This window comes from Lampetra fluviatilis, chromosome 2 (genome assembly GCF_964198595.1).
Source record: "Lampetra fluviatilis chromosome 2, kcLamFluv1.1, whole genome shotgun sequence".
NCBI classification, from domain to species: Eukaryota; Metazoa; Chordata; class Hyperoartia; order Petromyzontiformes; family Petromyzontidae; genus Lampetra; species Lampetra fluviatilis.
Window position 1 is genome coordinate 32112833 of NC_136276.1, and position 16407 is coordinate 32129239.

The window sequence follows — 16407 nt, forward strand, 5'->3', positions numbered from 1 at the left end:
CTATTATACTTTTTATTTTAGGGCCACGCTTATTATTAATGGATGCGTCGAGTGTATTTATTCATGATTAATTACGCTTCTGCAACGCAGCAGCAGTATCACTAAATAATTTCACTGTGTATTAAATCTCTCATGTAATGAATCGAGCAAACATCATGTTAATACTATAACAATACATCATTAAGCACATGCCACTGTTTATATTTGTACATGATTACTGTAATTACATTATTCAAGTTGTGTTTTTAAAAAAAATACTTGGCATATTTGTGCCAAATTAATCTTGCACTTTGTTTTTTGGTGTGTGTATTCATCGATGTACATTCTTGTTCCCACTTATTAGCTTTAATACAAAAAATATATATTTATTTAAACATAAAGTGTCATTAAAAATCGTAATTTAATTCAATCTTGATGGACCATGGCAGTCCACAGGGTGGCTGATCGTTACTGAAATGTTCTCCATGCCAGGGTTCCCCGGGAAAAGATGGCAAGGATGGGCTGCCAGGCTACGCTGGACAAAAGGTGGGAAGCGTTTGTTTTGTTTGTGAAGCCAGTGTTCATCGTCAACATTGCAATAATGATTATCCGTCATCGATATCACCCCTTATAATAGTCATCGTCATTGTTATCCATCCATCATCATCATCATCGATAATGGCCATCAACTATCCATGAGCTATCATAATCTTTCAACATCATCCATCCATTGATCTGTCATCACCAACTGCAGCAGCATAATCCATCATGATCACCACCGTTATCCATGATACATAATTATCATCATCATCCATACTTTCATCATCATCATCATCATCTATGATACATTAAAATCATCCATCACCCCCCATTATCACCATCATCCATGATACGTTATCATCATCATGACCATCTATCAATCTTTCCATGATCCATCATCATCATCCGTAACTAACTTCAACAAGGCACTGCAAAAATCCTCTAATGATAATTAACAGGCTTCCTCCCCCGCACCCCCAAGCTTGATTGCACTTACAACGTTTCTGCTTATCCTTGTCGTGCTAATCTCACGCTTCAAACGTGGTCTGACAGTAATAGCAGAGTTCTGATGCTTCCCCCGTGCATACCCCTGTCCCTGTTATTACCCCTCATTCCCTTTGCGTCTCTTTGAAAGTGTTAGGGGAGATATTTTTGTTTCCTCTTCAAATGTGAAATCACAACAGTGTATTTGTTTTTCTGCCAGCTGTTGATTTTCTCTGCTGAGCTTTTATTTATTTCGTTGCCGTAGCCTGCGAGTGAGCGGTTGATGGTTTGAGTGTAAATCGCATACGACGAGTGTTTGTACGTGCGTGTGTGCGTGTGCACGCGCGTCCGTTTTGTTTGGGACACAGGGAGACACTGGATCACCGGGTTCCCAAGGGAATCCTGGCATCCCCGGCCTCAAGGTGAATGCCGACAAAACTGAGACAGTGTTTCTTTAAAGAGAAAAGCTGTGCACATTGAGGTGGCTGAGTGATTTTTTTTATATAGTTGTTATTCAGCGTCGCCATTCATGCAAATTGCATCTCACAATCGATGACAAACTACAGACAAGCTGGAAGGCAGTAGTCAGGCAGTGAGCCGGTGCATACAATCGCCAAAGCTTTGCAGTCCTCTTATATATTAATGTCTTTTCAGCCAATTAATGAGTGACCCGGGGAGCTAATGTAGTTGACGGAGCGCTGAGCTGGAATCTCTGAGATCCTGAGTTCGAATTCGTGTTCCGGCCAACCGTGTTTAAACTGTGCAATCGATTGTAGCCAATTGGTGGTTTCTTCCTGGTCATCATTTACTAAAATAAACCGCATTAAATGAATGTTCTCACTTTTACACATATTCCTGCTCTGAGGACGATTTTTTTTATTTTCAATTGCCCTGCGTCGAACACGTTTAACATCGCGTACGGAAATGAGCACCACCCAATGTGGATAAAGAGGCGGTATCGATGGCACATCAGAAGTAGTTACGTGACATCATGTTCTGATGCCTTTCTCCAACTCAGGGTGGTGGATCGTTCGGCGTGATAGTTCTCAATGAAAACTCTCTGCATCTTCATCGAATGGCATGCCGCTGACAACACAACTGGAATCTATTGGGGAGAAACACAGTTAAAATAACAAATGCAATAAAGTGGCCTGCAACAAGCATATGTGCACTGTATGTTGAACTTCTTTACCGCCGTACGTAGTCAACCGTGCTAATATATGTAGGGTAAGGTAAAGGTGCAGCCCTGCAAGTGCCTTGCTCACACGACTGCTCGTGGAAGGGCCTCCAACAAGAGGGAGCTCCGGAGAGCCTCTCTATGTAGAATATTTGCCTACTCTTCCACGCTGCCATCCTTTTAAAGAGGTATTTGGCCTACCTACAAAACACTGGTCAGACGTCTGGGGAAGAGGTGGGAGTATCCCACGCTTTACGCAACACCACACGTGACCTTCCCACTGACTAACTGTGGTGGCCGCAGGTGGCCGGGGGGTGGGAGTGGTGGTGGTGGTGGGTTTGGTGGCAGAATTGAACAAACTTGCACCATTGTTGTTCAACTGCGGGGCCGGGGGACCACGTGGAACTGACACATCTGGATTGCAAGTCCAGATGTCGCCGCTAACCGTTGCATCATCACGGCAGGAATCCTGTATGCACGTGCTTATCGTATTTTCATCGTCAGGGTGATCCTGGGGAGATTGGCAGACAAGGCCCTTCCGGACAAAAGGTCAGACTCTTTATAAAAGTTCGCACCACGGCACTCTTCAACAGTTGGTCCCGCCTACGCGACACCTGTGTGTGTAGGCTTCACACGTGGTTATGGTGCCACAGTGGCGAGATGTTAACTACCTCGCCTGGTATACTGGGGTCGTGGGTTCGATCCAGACCCTGACGCCTGCTGCTGTGTATTTGGGGTTAGCGTGTCTCTCTCCCCCGTGGTCGCGTGGATTTTTCTCCGGGTCCTCCGGTTTTTCTCTCTGCATTTAGAAACATGCCTTTAGAGTATTTGGCTGCTGTAAATTTCCACATGATAAGCCACTTCGTTGAGCTATTATTTGGGGCCAGGTCGCCTCTGAAAAAGAGCAATGTAGCTCAATGGGCCTTACCTGTTAAAATAAAAAAAATGTTTTTGTTGGTTACTAACAATGTAAAGATTTCTTGAATTAATTATAAAAATGGCATTCTTAGAAATCATTATTAAAATTACATTATTTCAGTGTTTCTAGTTTAAAATGTGTGAAGCTTCTACTCTACGTAATTCTTCATGCTGATTCTATGGATAAGCTAATTGCATTGCATTTCATAGCTTGCTATTTACGTGTGCATTTTCATACATACATCGGTAGTGTAGCGGGTTAACATGCTACGATACGAACCCATCGACCCGAGTTCGATTCCTGCCCCACGGTCAACACCAGAGACGATTATCTGAACCAGTTCTGGGCCTCGCCTAGGTCGACTCAGCCTCAAATGAGTACCTGATACGATGTGTAAACATCACCACTAAGGAGACAAATTCGGTCCGGCGTAGTGCTGGCCACACCACCCCCTCGTGTGCTATGGTGGCCTTCATGGGTGCTCGCTAACAGCGCTTGTCCCAACAGTCTGTTAATGGATATAGGGGGATCTTTGACTTTGTCTAATGTACATGGGTATGTAGGTCGAGTGATATCTGAACTGAGTCTGGGCTTCCATAATTTTGGCTCGGCCAACTATAAAATCAGCAATGGAGACACAAAATCGGCAGACATGGCATTAGCCGCACCACTTCCTCGTATATCGTGGCAAATCTGAATTTGTCTTCGCTATCTTCTTGGTTCTTTCGGTAAAGTCACGTATAATGGAAATAATAAAACAATAAAAATAAAACATAATAAAATAATTATCACGACGTTTCGGCCACAACGCAAGCAGCCGTCCTCAGGTGAAGAACAGGTCTGTCAGAAAGACAGCGTCCATTCTATGTGACTTTACCGAAAGAACCAAGAATTTGAATCCCTGCAGTCACGAAAGCTTTAAATCGAAATGGTCTTCGCTACTAACAGCACTTGCCCCAGCATCATGCTGAGGCTGTAAGGGGGGGAACCCTGTGTCTTTGTGTTGCTGTGTGTCTTCATTCTAATGCCTTGTGACGTGTCGCCTGCAGGGAGACCCTGGCGATGGTGGTTCACTGGGTCCCATGGGGGCAAAGGGGGACAAAGGAGAGGAGGTACGAGTTGAGGGTTTGCTCCTGGACCTTTGATTTTGGTCCTCTCACCTGTGGGCTTGGGGTGAGGTTGCCACCTGCCCTGGTTTTCCCGGGACCCTCCTCCTTTTGAGGTAGTGAAAAGTCTCCGTTTTTGTTATTTGCTGAATAATGATGATGTACCAGTCAAGACAATTAATTCACACGTAGTTCTCCCCTCTTCTGTACCTGTTTCTCTTCTTGGTTCTTTCGGTAAAGTCACGTAGAAGGGAAATAATAAAATAATAAAAATAAAACATTAAAAAATAATTACTATATTATTTTTTTATGTTTCATTTCATAATAAAAATAATAAAATAATTAGTTTATTTTTTTTTATTCTTTTATTATTTCCCTTTTACGTGACTTTACCGAAAGAACCAAGAAGATGAATCCCTGCAGTCACGAACGCTTTAAATCTGTTAGATATTCTTATTCCCATTTAATGTCTTGAGTATTTCTTCGTAACTCAGAGGCGGTAACTCCTTTTTGGGGAGGTGGGGGGGGCACAAACACAGAATTAACGTAGAGAGAGAGAGAGAGACTCGTTGCGAAAGCTGCATCATACGTAATTGAGGCGTGCTTCGGCTCAGTGTGGTCATGGCTGTAGGAGAAGTTAAGGAGCAGCCCTCCAATTGCTTGCTTCCACCCCTACTGGCTGAAGCGCCTCCACAATAGGGAGCCCTGTAGAGCCCCCTGTAGAGAGGGCACTTGGCTTACATCTTCCATGCTGGCCAGAAATCTTGGGGGGGGGGGGGGTGTGTCTGTGTGTACGTGTGTGGCACATTAGGAATGGATCACTCTTTTAAGTATGTCCTTGTGCAGCAAGGGAGTAAAGTGTGGTTCTGTGAAAGGTCCTGATGTGCTGTGCAGTGCATCAATGCATGTGTGTACAGCAGCATGTGATGACTGAGTCGGGCCTGTAGGTGGCTGGCAGGGTTATTGAATGACCGCGCGGATATACCAGTCACATGGTTAATGGCGGCTCGGGCGCAAGGCTGGTTGTAACACACGTGCTGTGGCAGTTTACAGAGTGACGGTGCTGTTCTTCCCAAGATTAATATTAACCACAATAAATAAATGTGCTTGCCCTCGATTTGGAGCACCTGCCCACGTCCTTCATTTCGAGTGTGCAACACGTGGAACTTCTTTTGCACCGCACGCGGCCAACCGTGCTAATGGGAGGTGCGAAGTGTGTGGCGCACACTTACTTGCCCCCGTTTGTTTCCACTGCCGTGCCAGGAAAGCGAACCGGTGGATTTTGGATTGCAAGCGCAGTGCGATAATGAACCATTAACAGCATGGGCAGCACGCCCTGGGCTTCAGTGTCACGCCACACGAGTTATTCTTAAAACTCGACCGGCTGCGTGAGATTATGAGTTGTTAAGCTGATATACGTGGCTCTTCGCAATAATATTTTCACAGCTCGCAGAATAAGCCTGCAAGCTGCAGTTACACTCAGAATGGCACGGCAAACTGTAAAGTTGACTCCCGTCCATAATCAATGTTTTTGGGTTTAGATCGCGTTATTTATAAATGTGTCGTAACCCTCCACCACCCGACACGGCCAATCAGTAAAAAAGTGTCACGTTGACAAAAGACAATTAGTTCACTGCTTTAGCCCACCGGTGTGTTGAAGCGTGAAACCACAACATTTACAATTTGAGTACGACGTTTCGCTGGTAATTGCATCCAGCATCATCGGGCAATTCGCCAGAATGGTGAGGCTCTGCTGTGTCTCCCGTTCTTATATAGAGCAGCAGCAGGGTGACGTCATCATTAACTCATTAATTGACTCCCGTGTTGTGATTAATTTGTTTTCTATTTGTTGTTTCCAAATTCAAATTCACCGTGGATTTATCTGCCACGGTTTAATGAATGCCCCTCCAAGCTCCTTGGGTCCACAACTCAACACGTTCCACTCCCCCGTGTCCCCTGACCTGGTTTCTCTCCGTGTCCCCTTCAGGGTGAGACAGGGAACCCGGGCTCTGCTGGATTCAAAGGTGAAAAAGGAGACAGGGTATGTGTATCGAGTTTGCTGCTGCTTTTTATACTCGTACACACACACGTGCACACAAAGACAGAGATCCCCCACGTGACCTTTAGCAGACTGTCAGAACAAGTGCTGTTCAGCGAGCACCTATCAAAACATGTAAAAATGTATGCTTCTCCATTCACCCATGGAGAAGCAAAATGCTCCTTCATGGAATAAATCTAAAGGTGACCTTAGTAAATTTAAATATTCAAATAGTTAATAATGAAAATTTATCCAAATGTGTGTTGTTATAACAATTCTATTGTTTATTTGATGTTGCACATTTTTATGGAACGTCACATTTCTCAAACCCCCCCTCTCCCCCTCGTCACACATCGTCACAAATGTCTGACCCCCCTCCCCCCCCCCCCTAGGTGCGTGACGTCATTTATGGACGGCCCCTTATTAGAGACCATTTCAGACCTCATTGGTCACCCCGTGCCCTTATAAATCTCAACGTTCATCCTACAAAAGTCCTATCACAATGGAGAAACACAAACAAGTAGACAAAATAAATTGTTACCCGTATTGAAACGGCTGTACGCCGTGTGAACCTGAAAACTCAATTTCCCTCTTCAAGAATACGGGTGAACCGTATGGGTCGACAGCATTGCATAGCGAACCATGCTGGTCCAGTGTGGGTTGTTTAAAAGGTGCAGGGGGGAGGTGGGAAATCTGGGGCCAGTTCAGATTTCACTCGTCACTAATGTTAGCCATGGCTGGGAATAGAACTCAGGTCACCGCGTTCATAGCGCCCCCAAAATGTGATGTCTTTCCAAAAAAGAACATATCCTACTGATGAAGAGGATGATATATATATTCAGCCGTCATAATTTTACAAAAGCGGTTATTTATGCCGCGGTGAATGGGTATTGAGTTAAAATTAGCTGCACGTGATGGATTTTATTCAATCACAGGAAGCTATAGTTGGCGCGCTACCGCTCTTTATAAATCTCAACGCATAAGTCAGGCAGCACACGACGGCTATCATGGCTGTAAAACAGAAACAATTCCGTTTTGTATGATTGGCGAAAGGTAAACTCGGATTACTGAAACCCGTTTTCTTTTGAACACGCCGAGTTAACGTCTTGTAATTTTTTAAAAATATAAAATATTTTTTTTTATTCCACATCCTCCCTCACGTCAACACATTGCAACATCCTGACATTCCGGACGGCATTGCCAATTGCATCGACGGTTCCAGGCACACCTGACTCATCTTTGAGGGAGGAGGGGGGTGGGGGTTTGGCTAGGTCATTGCCATTCTGGGCTCAGGTATTAAAGACTGTGAACGTCCTCGTACCTCGACATGGAAATTCGTAACCTCGCGGTAAACATTGCACGTCGGAACAACGTTGCAGCGTGTGGTTGGAAACCGATGAACCAACGTTTGTCCCCAGGGTGCAATATAAAAAATAAAGTGCATTTTTTTTTTACAGAATGACAGTAAAAAAGTACATATAAAACATAATTTTTTTGACAGAATAAAAGTGAAAAAAAGAAACAAAAATTTACAGTGTCAAATATATTTTTTACAGAATAGTTAAAATACAAGATTCCTTGCAAAAGGTATCTATTTGGTGTTTTGACATGTTTTATTGCCAGAAAGGGTACAACCTATTCTTATTTTTGCATAGAATAAAAGTGTTTTCACATAAAGCACAAATACTGTACACACAATCGTGCAAAAATCAACCATATCTCATAAAAATTTTAATAATACGTGTGAGGAGGAGAATGACGAATAATTCATAATAAAGGTTTTTGGGTTAGATCGCGCAAGTATAAATGTGTCGTAACCATCCTTAGCCGACATTGTACGAAAACGAAAATGTCTCAAGTTAACACTGTGACTAACTGAGCGACACACGGATGAACAAACTACTTTTCTGTTTTTTTTACAGAATGCAGATCACTTGTACGGCTGAGTTTGTTCATGGCCATGGTGCTAAATAATTTGCTTGGCGTGTCTTTGATGCGTTCGTTTAATCCGTCATAAATTTTGAGCGTGTGTTTTTTTTTCTCAGGGCGACACTGGCCCGCGGGGTCCACCTGGCCTCCCCGCTGCTGTACGTGACATCATCACCACTCCAGCGTTGAAGGATAACTATTTAATACTCATAGTCATGACAAACTCGGTTTTCGGAAGCGCAATTCGCACAGCGGCCTCAAAGCGCTTTACGTAAAGCTTAAGTCGCGGAGAAAGCCTGCGTTAAAAACGGGCGAGATTTAAGACGCGATTTGAAAAGTGTAACGGACTCGGATTCCCCAGTGGATCCAGGGAGGGAATTCCACGCTTGCGGAGAGCTGGCTGCTAAAATTTCCGTCTCCCATAGAACCTCCGGTGAGAACGAGAGAAGTTCAACATACTTACGTATATACAGAACAAAGTCTTGCCCCCTTTGCATTTACGGGGCAATTAATGCCTTCGCATTGAAAGCAACTGGAATCACATCTCATAATCTAAACCATTCCATTGTCCTGCTGTAGTCGTCTAGCCAAGGGCACTCCCAGTGGCAGCTGTCCCTGTGCGGCAACGAGGTGAATGCACCGCCGGCCTGCCAGTGGACATTAGTCTACTATTGGGGTGGCGATGGGGCGGTGTGTGTGGTGGGGTATGATGTGTGTGATATATGTGGTGTGTGAGTATGTGGTGTGTGTTACAAGGATGAGTATAGGGTGCTTAAAAGCCTCGGCACCTCAAAGCACCTCACATCTCATGTCAACCATTCCAATGCCCCTCTGTCGGAAACTTCTAGTGCTATAGGTTTCATGCTACAAATGCTTGCCAGTAGCGCTGATTCAATACCCCTGTAATTAATCTCTATTACTTTTACATTTTTTTGGTGCAGGGTTCTCAAGCGCCGGGTGTGATAACGACGGAGCCGGGACCTCAGGTGATGAATTTCATCGACAGTCGCGGTTCTCAACCTCCGGTCGTTTTTTTTGTTGCCGGAAAATGTTATTTCAACTTCAAGCTCAATATTGGAACACAGTCCTTGTGAGCATCAGCCATTATCGTCATCGCCATCATCATCAGCCATGATCTATCCAAGACTGAATGCAGGCCTTCAAGCAATCGCCATCTCTCGCTGTGCTGCAATTCAACAATCCATCTAGCACCTGGCGCATGGGGCTGATTTTCATCACTCCACCTTTGATCGCTCCACCTTTGATCGCTCCACCTCCGTGACGGACGTCCTGTCTGGTCCTTGCGGGCATGTCTCTCTCTCATTTGGCCACCACTCCGTCATCAGTCTCGACCAACGACCACCATCCCTCCAGCGACGTCCCCTGCCCAAGCCCGCTCCCTCGCCTCGACAGTCAACACGACGATGTCACGATCGTGCATATTGGGCCCTAGTCCACGTGTTCATCTGTCCGTCTCTCGGTGTCGTTGAATGCATTGCATCTCTTCGTGCTCCTGTGAAAAGTTCCCAAAAAGAAGCGTTAACCCCGTCAGCCGCATTCATGTGGTCACCAAACCGCTGGCGATCGGTTTCCTACGCGCTCAGCTCACTCTGCGTCGCTGCGTTTTTATTTATTGTTCGTTTTTGTTCCTTGACCGTCTCGGTGCAGGGAGAGCCGGGCCAAAAGGGAAGCAAAGGGGACGTGGGAGACCTGGGCCCTCGGGTGAGAACCACTGCTTTTGAAAGCAAACAATGAAAATAAAATGAACAATGTCCTTGTCAATCCACTGCTAGATGAAGGCAAACTCCCCCCACGCCGTGTGAGGCATGGGCGGTGTTTTACCAAACCACCACGCTGGTCGGTACAGGTTTGTGAAGGCTGGGAACATAGATTTTGTAGCATGGAAGTCCAGTATAGCAGTGGTTTTTGATGTGCTGCTATATTCTGAACACAATTAGAGGACAGGATCCGAACGCGGGTCGCCAGGTTCATAGCGCAGTGCTCTAACCATTGCATCACTGCTCAGCTTTCTTTAAAATCTTGCCGAAGCGTCACAAACTATGATTTCCATTTGTGTAATATTCTGAAAACAGAAATTACAATTGGATCAATTTCCAATGTACGTGTGCCATTTTGCTGTCTCCTTTGATAAAAATAAATAAAGATGCAACAGTTATAGTCATGCCAATTACTTATCCAGTAAAGCCCAATTAATTATCCTTTCAGGAGGGTCCTACATTGGCTTGTTTGCCAATTCCATGAACGAGTATTATGCCCGTGGACGAAACCAGAGAACCTGGATTGAAAACTCATTTGTTTAGAACTGCCTTTTGTGTTTAGTTTGTTGTCCTTCCCCCCGTACCTCCAATTAGCATGGTTGGCTACGTACGGTGCGAAAGAAGTTCAACATACGTACATGCATGCTGGAGAAAAGCCCATGCACAAGGGAGAATTTCACCCGGTGATCTGCGCAGGCAATTTCACGGGCTTACCTCGCCACGCTGATATTTCCTTACCACGTCGCAGCTCAGCCAGAAGGGTTTAGGAGTTTCACAAATCTGCAAGATCAACGCTGCCCTTGCCTCCGAAGCCCTGGATCACAGGCGTGTGCCACCACACCCACGCTGCCGATCCCTGGCCCTCGCATTCGGGATGTTGAAGAGGTCGCTGCTGTTTATTTTTCCCTGCAGGGTCCGCAAGGAAGAACAGGCAATCCGGGCCCTCTTGGACCCGACGGGCAGAAGGTAGCCTACCTTTAATATGTTCTAACACCAAATATACACCTATTGCAAGGCATACGGTCTGCATTGGCATCTTGTTTGCCTTGCAATAGGTGTCTATTTGGTATTAGAACAAGTTAACACCTCGATTTAAAGCTTTCGTGACTGCAGGGATTCATCTTCTTGGTTCTTTCGGTAAACTCACGTAGAAGGGAAATAATAAAAATAAAACATAATAAAATACAATTCTCACGACGTTTCGGCCACAACGCAAGCAGCCGTCCTCAGGTGAAGAACAGGTCTGTCGGAAAGACAGCGTCTGAATGTCTTTCCGACAGACCTGTTCTTCACCTGAGGATGATGTCTTTCCGACAGACCTGTTCTTCACCTGAGGACGGCTGCTTGCGTTGTGGCCGAAACGTCGTGAGAATTGTATTTTATTATGTTTTATTGTTATTATTTCCCTTCTACGTGACTTTACCGAAAGAAGCAAGAAGACGTTAACACCTGTGTTCTTACCAGAAAAGGTAAAGACTTATCTTCCTTTCATAATTTTGACATTGGCAAAAATGTCCCATAAGACATACATACAGTACATATATTGTGCTGAATAAAGGTGAGGTGACTGTTTTCAGTTGTGGCATGAATGATGTTTCTGATCGTGATGACAAAATCACGGTTGCTTCAATTAAGGAGTTTAAATCGAGACGTTTCTCTGGATCTTCTCGCGATTGTGGTCAAGCGCATGCCTTATCCTTGTGAGCACAGTTGCGTTGAATCCTCCGTTGCGATCCCTTTGTGTGCCTCTGTGTGTGTGCGCTTACACAGGGAGAGAAAGGGGAGACCGGTCCCACTGGGAATACTGGAAGAGATGTAAGTGCATCTTTATCCGGCACTCTAAAGTGTTTTCATATATCAATTGCAACAAAAATATAACCCGTGATATTCATAATAATAATGTCCCTTTTTCCACTGAGTCTAAAGATACTTATTCAAGGAGGGTCATGCATTGAGATAATTGACAGATTTTTTTTTATCAATTGCAACAAAATATAACCCATGATATTCATAATAATAATAATGTCCCTTTTTCCACTGAGTCTTAAGATACTTATTCAAGGAGGGTCATGCATTGAGATGATTGACAGATTTTTATTTCAGGAGGGTATTCAATTGGGGGGAAACCAGTGTTTTTTATGGTTAGGGTATCATTCAATGTTCTCCATACATGGGTGCTCAAGGACCCACTTCCTGTCCTGCCATATGTCATCGTTACGTAATCATCACTGGGAAGAGTTTGACATGTTTGCATGTACAGCAATGGGCGCAGGATTCCACTTGTTCCATAATTTTAACCTCCGCCATCGGCATTTCGTTGAATTGTCACAAGTCATGGTCACGATTCGATTCAGGAACCAATTGTTTTTGTTTCCTCGTTTGTGCTGTATCATTATATTATATTTTAAAAACTTTAGTCACGTACGTACCATTTTGTTCTCTTTATTAGCCCCAATTTAAAATGAGCATGTAGCGTGCTTATAATTTTAATACACCGTCAACAATTGATGACAATACGTACAATTCTATTAAGTTTTTGTGTGTAAGAATCGCTTTTAGTCGATGAAATCGATGCATCATTTCGTGGCTTCAAATTCAAATCAGCTGACGATTTTCCTTTTGCAGGGACCACCTGGGCTTCTGGGATCGCAAGGAGCAACAGGACTGCCCGGTGTGCCTGTAAGTTTCCCGAATACGTTAAACCGCACCATAACTTAGTTTGTTCTTGTTTTCCTTAACATCATCGTCGTCGTATAGATTTTTTTTAAAGTTAAAATGACAAAAAAAAAGTTGACAAGAGTCCACAAGCCTTTCCTTACCTGAATGTGAGAAATGTTCATGAAATGTGGGTTGCTACCTGTCCTGGTTCCCCATAATCATCCTCTTGTCGAGGCAGATGTCCAGAAAATATGTATGTCTACCCAGGACATTACAAATCCGAGTTTTTGTCAGTTGCGTAATAATATGAATCACAACGACAACAATGCACCACTAAAGATGACGCATTCACAAGGTAGTTGGCCACTGTATGTATGCACTATGTTCATCTTCTTTCACACCGTACGTAGCCAAATGCGCTAATCGGAGGCGCAGGTGGTGTGGCGAAATATGATTATTTTGGTACCTCAGAGGTGGCAACCCAAAATGAAATTGAATATCATTCACAAGGAAATCTGAAAACAAGTTGTTCTGAAAGGAAGCCGCGCCTAATCTGTGTCCGTATCGCTCTGCATCTGTTTTGATTTTGTTTCTTTGCGTGAAGGGTCTGCCCGGGCCAATGGGAATGCAGGCAAAACCTGGGGCAAAAGGCGAAAGGGTGAGTGGCAAAGTGGAAATGGAGTATAATATCTAAAAAAAAATTGTTAAACGATTGCACACATTATACACTTCTGACCTGTAAATTTGTTGGTCGGAATATATAAACCGTGAATACGTTTTCAAAAGAACAACAATTTTGTCTTTAATATTTGCTCCTCTTAAGGCTTATGGTTCTAAAATGTGAACCACCAACACAGTTCTTTGCATAATAGAGTTTTAATTACTTGGGCAGTTTCAATGCTCGTACTCAGATTGTAAATGTTGTGGCTTGGCTGTCCAACACACCGGTGTGCTGTACTGGTGACGAATTGGCATATTCTGTTTATGTGACAACCCTTACTAGTTGGCTGTGTCGGGTGGTGGTGGGTTTTAACGACACATTTATATATTTACGCGATCTAACCCAAAAAAACTCTATTATGGATGATATTGGTCGCGAAAGCGTACGTGTTAAACAGTTATTTTCACTTCTAGATTTGAAGCTTTCGTGACTGCAAAGATTCATATTCTTAGGTTTTTTCGGTAAAGTCACGTAGGTAAAACATCAAAATTAATAAAAATAAAATAAAAATCACGACGTTTCGGAGGCAACAGAAGTCTCCGTCATCAGGTGGGACCGTCACAGCCGGATTAGCTGCATCAAGTGAGGCAATGATTCAAGATGTAATCCCTTAAAAGCAAGTTGAGGGGGGTAGGAGAGGGGGGGGGCTCATCAGAATGTGGTAGCCAATGAATGGAACGCATCGGGAGGGAGGGGGGCGGGGCTCAAAGACGGCACGGAGTGCCACGTACAACGCATCCACACTGACAATGGTGTGTGTGTGTGGTGAGGGCTAAAATAGAGCATTTGGTGACATAGCAGATATTGTTAAGAGTGCCACTCTCAGTCACCCAAACAAAGCAACCCATAACACCTGGGTCTGCCCTTTGACCTCCTGCCAGTTGATTTGGCCACTACGCGTCACCTCAAAGTGCAACCTAACCTGACACAAGTGTTGCGGTAATGTCGCCGCCACTGAGTGAATGACGAGTGGCGGTTATTGTTGGTGTGTGAGTTGACGTGTGAGTAGGTGTGAATATGTATGTGTGTGTGTGGCAAAGTAGTTGGTGCACTGCACTATGAACCCAATGGCCTGTGTTAAATTTTCCACCCACGACTAGCATCAGTGGCGAGTGATATGTACACCTTCGAATTAAAGCTTTCGTGACTGCAGGGATTCATTTTCTTGGTTCTTTCGGTAAAGTGACGTAGAAGGGAAATAATAAAAAAATAGGAGGGCGCCTTGACAAAGGAATTTGCAAATTCCTTTGTCAAGGCGGCCTCCTCCTCTAACCCAGCTTAAATATACGCTGCCAAGCTTGGTGGTGTTCATTCAGACGCTGTCTTTCCGACAGACCTGTTCTTCACCTGAGGACGGCTGCTTGCGTTGTGGCCGAAACGTCGTGAGAATTGTATTTTATTATGTTTTATTTTTATTATTGTATTATTTCCCTTCTGCGTGACTTTACCGAAAGAACCAAGAAGATTATATGTACACCGTTCGTAGTCATTTCCCAGGTAAATTCATATTTAAAGGAGTGCCTGGTTTCGATGTGTAAACATTAGAGCTGGGGAAACAGAGGTGGCCAGGCAAGGTCCTGGCCAGGCAAGGTCCTGGCCAGGCAAGGTCCTGGCCAGGCAAGGTCCTGGCCAGGCAAGGTCCTGGCCAGGCAAGGTCCTGGCCAGGCAAGGTCCTGGCCAGGCAAGGTCCTGGCCAGGCAAGGTCCTGGCCAGGCAAGGTCCTGGCCAGGCAAGGTCCTGGCCAGGCAAGGTCCTGGCCAGGCAAGGTCCTGGCCAGGCAAGGTCCTGGTCAGGCAAGGTCCTGGCCAGGCAAGTTAATGGCCAGGCAAGGTCCTGGCCACACCACTCACTCGAGTGCTATGCCAGCCTTTATGGGCGCTCGCCAACAGCACTCGCCCCAACTATCTGTAAAAGGCTTCACGGGGGTTTGTGTCCTTGATGCGTGTCTGTGTGCTCATTGCGTGTGTTGGCGTGCGCGACCCTCAGGGCGTTCCTGGTGTCGAGGGAGCCACGGGCCTTCTTGGACCTCGTGGTCTGCCAGGCCCTCCCGGCCTACAGGGCCCCCCAGGCTTCGGTCTCCCTGGCAAACTGGTAAGGCCTTTCTATCAGTGCCTTCACCGCTACGGAGGATTTTCTAACAAGCGTTCAAAAGTTACTCTTTGCAAGGCGAATAAGTCTAATTTATACTTCATCATTTATGAAGTATATGATAAGTGTGATCAATTTAGGCAAATCTCAGGGAACAACACATACAAGTTTAATTAAAGCAGTGATATGTCTGTCTTGATGAACTGCTACGATAACATATGATTACAACACTTGTTTCAAAAGCGATGAAAGTGTTACTTGTATTGCGTGTCACTGTATTTACTTCGCGGGTGGATCAGTTTGCATTGGACGGCTGTGCGCTTTTATATTCAATGTTTTTAAACTCTGTTTCCTAGGGGGAGAGAGGCCAAGCAGGCCCAACAGGCCCGCAAGGCTCCAAGGTAGGACCCTCAATACATGTCAATTGTTGAAGTGCACGGGCATCAACATTCTTATTAAAAAAATAACTGCAACACAAGACTGTAATGAATGTTCTATTTGTGTCCTTGTTTGTGTAATAGTAAGTGTGTATGTGTGTTCACTTGCATGTGGTGAGCGGTGGCATTATGGTTAGTGCATTGTACTACGAACAAAACAACCCGAGTTCAATTCCTGCTCGTGACCAATAAACAGTGGTGAGGAGTTGAACTGAACTGGTCCTGGGCCTCCCCTAGGTCCGAGTCATCCTTAGTTGAGTATCTGGTGCAATGTGTAAACATCTGCACTGGGGGGACAAATGTGGCCGGGTTTGGTTCCTGGCCACACCATCCTCTTGCGCCGGTGTCTGTGAATGTGTGCAATGGGTTGCGGCGATTAATTAGTAAGCACATTGAGTACCGAGAGCAGCCGTGTGAATGTCAGCACTGGGGATACAAAGGTGGACGGACATGTTTGATGGCCGCACCACCTCACCATGTGACTGTCAGCCTTCGTAGGAGCTCACTAACACCACTTGCCCCAACTGTGTGGTAAAGGCTATATGAACGATCAC

At 44.9% G+C, this 16407-nt stretch overlaps 1 protein-coding gene and 2 long non-coding RNA genes across 3 annotated transcripts; all 3 read left to right on the forward strand.

Moving 5' to 3' along the window:
* Window positions 1–470: 470 nt before the first annotated feature.
* On the forward strand, window positions 471–2729 carry LOC144938477 (uncharacterized). The gene is made up of 3 exons (XR_013637847.1): window positions 471–525; window positions 1371–1424; window positions 2684–2729. It is a non-coding gene; the product is annotated as an uncharacterized LOC144938477 (long non-coding RNA).
* Window positions 2730–4151: 1422 nt separating this feature from the next.
* LOC144938644 (uncharacterized) lies at window positions 4152–12667 on the forward strand. The gene is made up of 8 exons (XM_078866631.1): window positions 4152–4210; window positions 6192–6245; window positions 8288–8329; window positions 9113–9157; window positions 9840–9893; window positions 10862–10915; window positions 11720–11764; window positions 12575–12667. Exons 1-8 carry the CDS (start codon window positions 4181–4183, stop codon window positions 12665–12667), a joined length of 417 nt encoding a protein of 138 aa, XP_078722757.1. The 5' UTR covers window positions 4152–4180.
* A 570-nt stretch (window positions 12668–13237) lies between these two features.
* Window positions 13238–15818, forward strand: LOC144938483 (uncharacterized). Its single transcript, XR_013637848.1, has 3 exons — window positions 13238–13265; window positions 15315–15419; window positions 15773–15818. It is a non-coding gene; the product is annotated as an uncharacterized LOC144938483 (long non-coding RNA).
* Window positions 15819–16407: the final 589 nt, after the last annotated feature.

What these genes read in the sequence shown, in the direction of transcription:
- LOC144938644 (XM_078866631.1), top strand. Translation starts at nt 4,181, where the DNA reads ATGGGGGCAAAGGGGGACAAAGGAGAGGAG. An exon ending in AGGGGGACAAAGGAGAGGAG is followed by an intron (nt 4,211 to 6,191) that starts GTACGAGTTGAG and finishes TGTCCCCTTCAG; the next exon opens with GGTGAGACAGGGAACCCGGG. An exon ending in CGACGGAGCCGGGACCTCAG is followed by an intron (nt 9,158 to 9,839) that starts GTGATGAATTTC and finishes GTCTCGGTGCAG; the next exon opens with GGAGAGCCGGGCCAAAAGGG.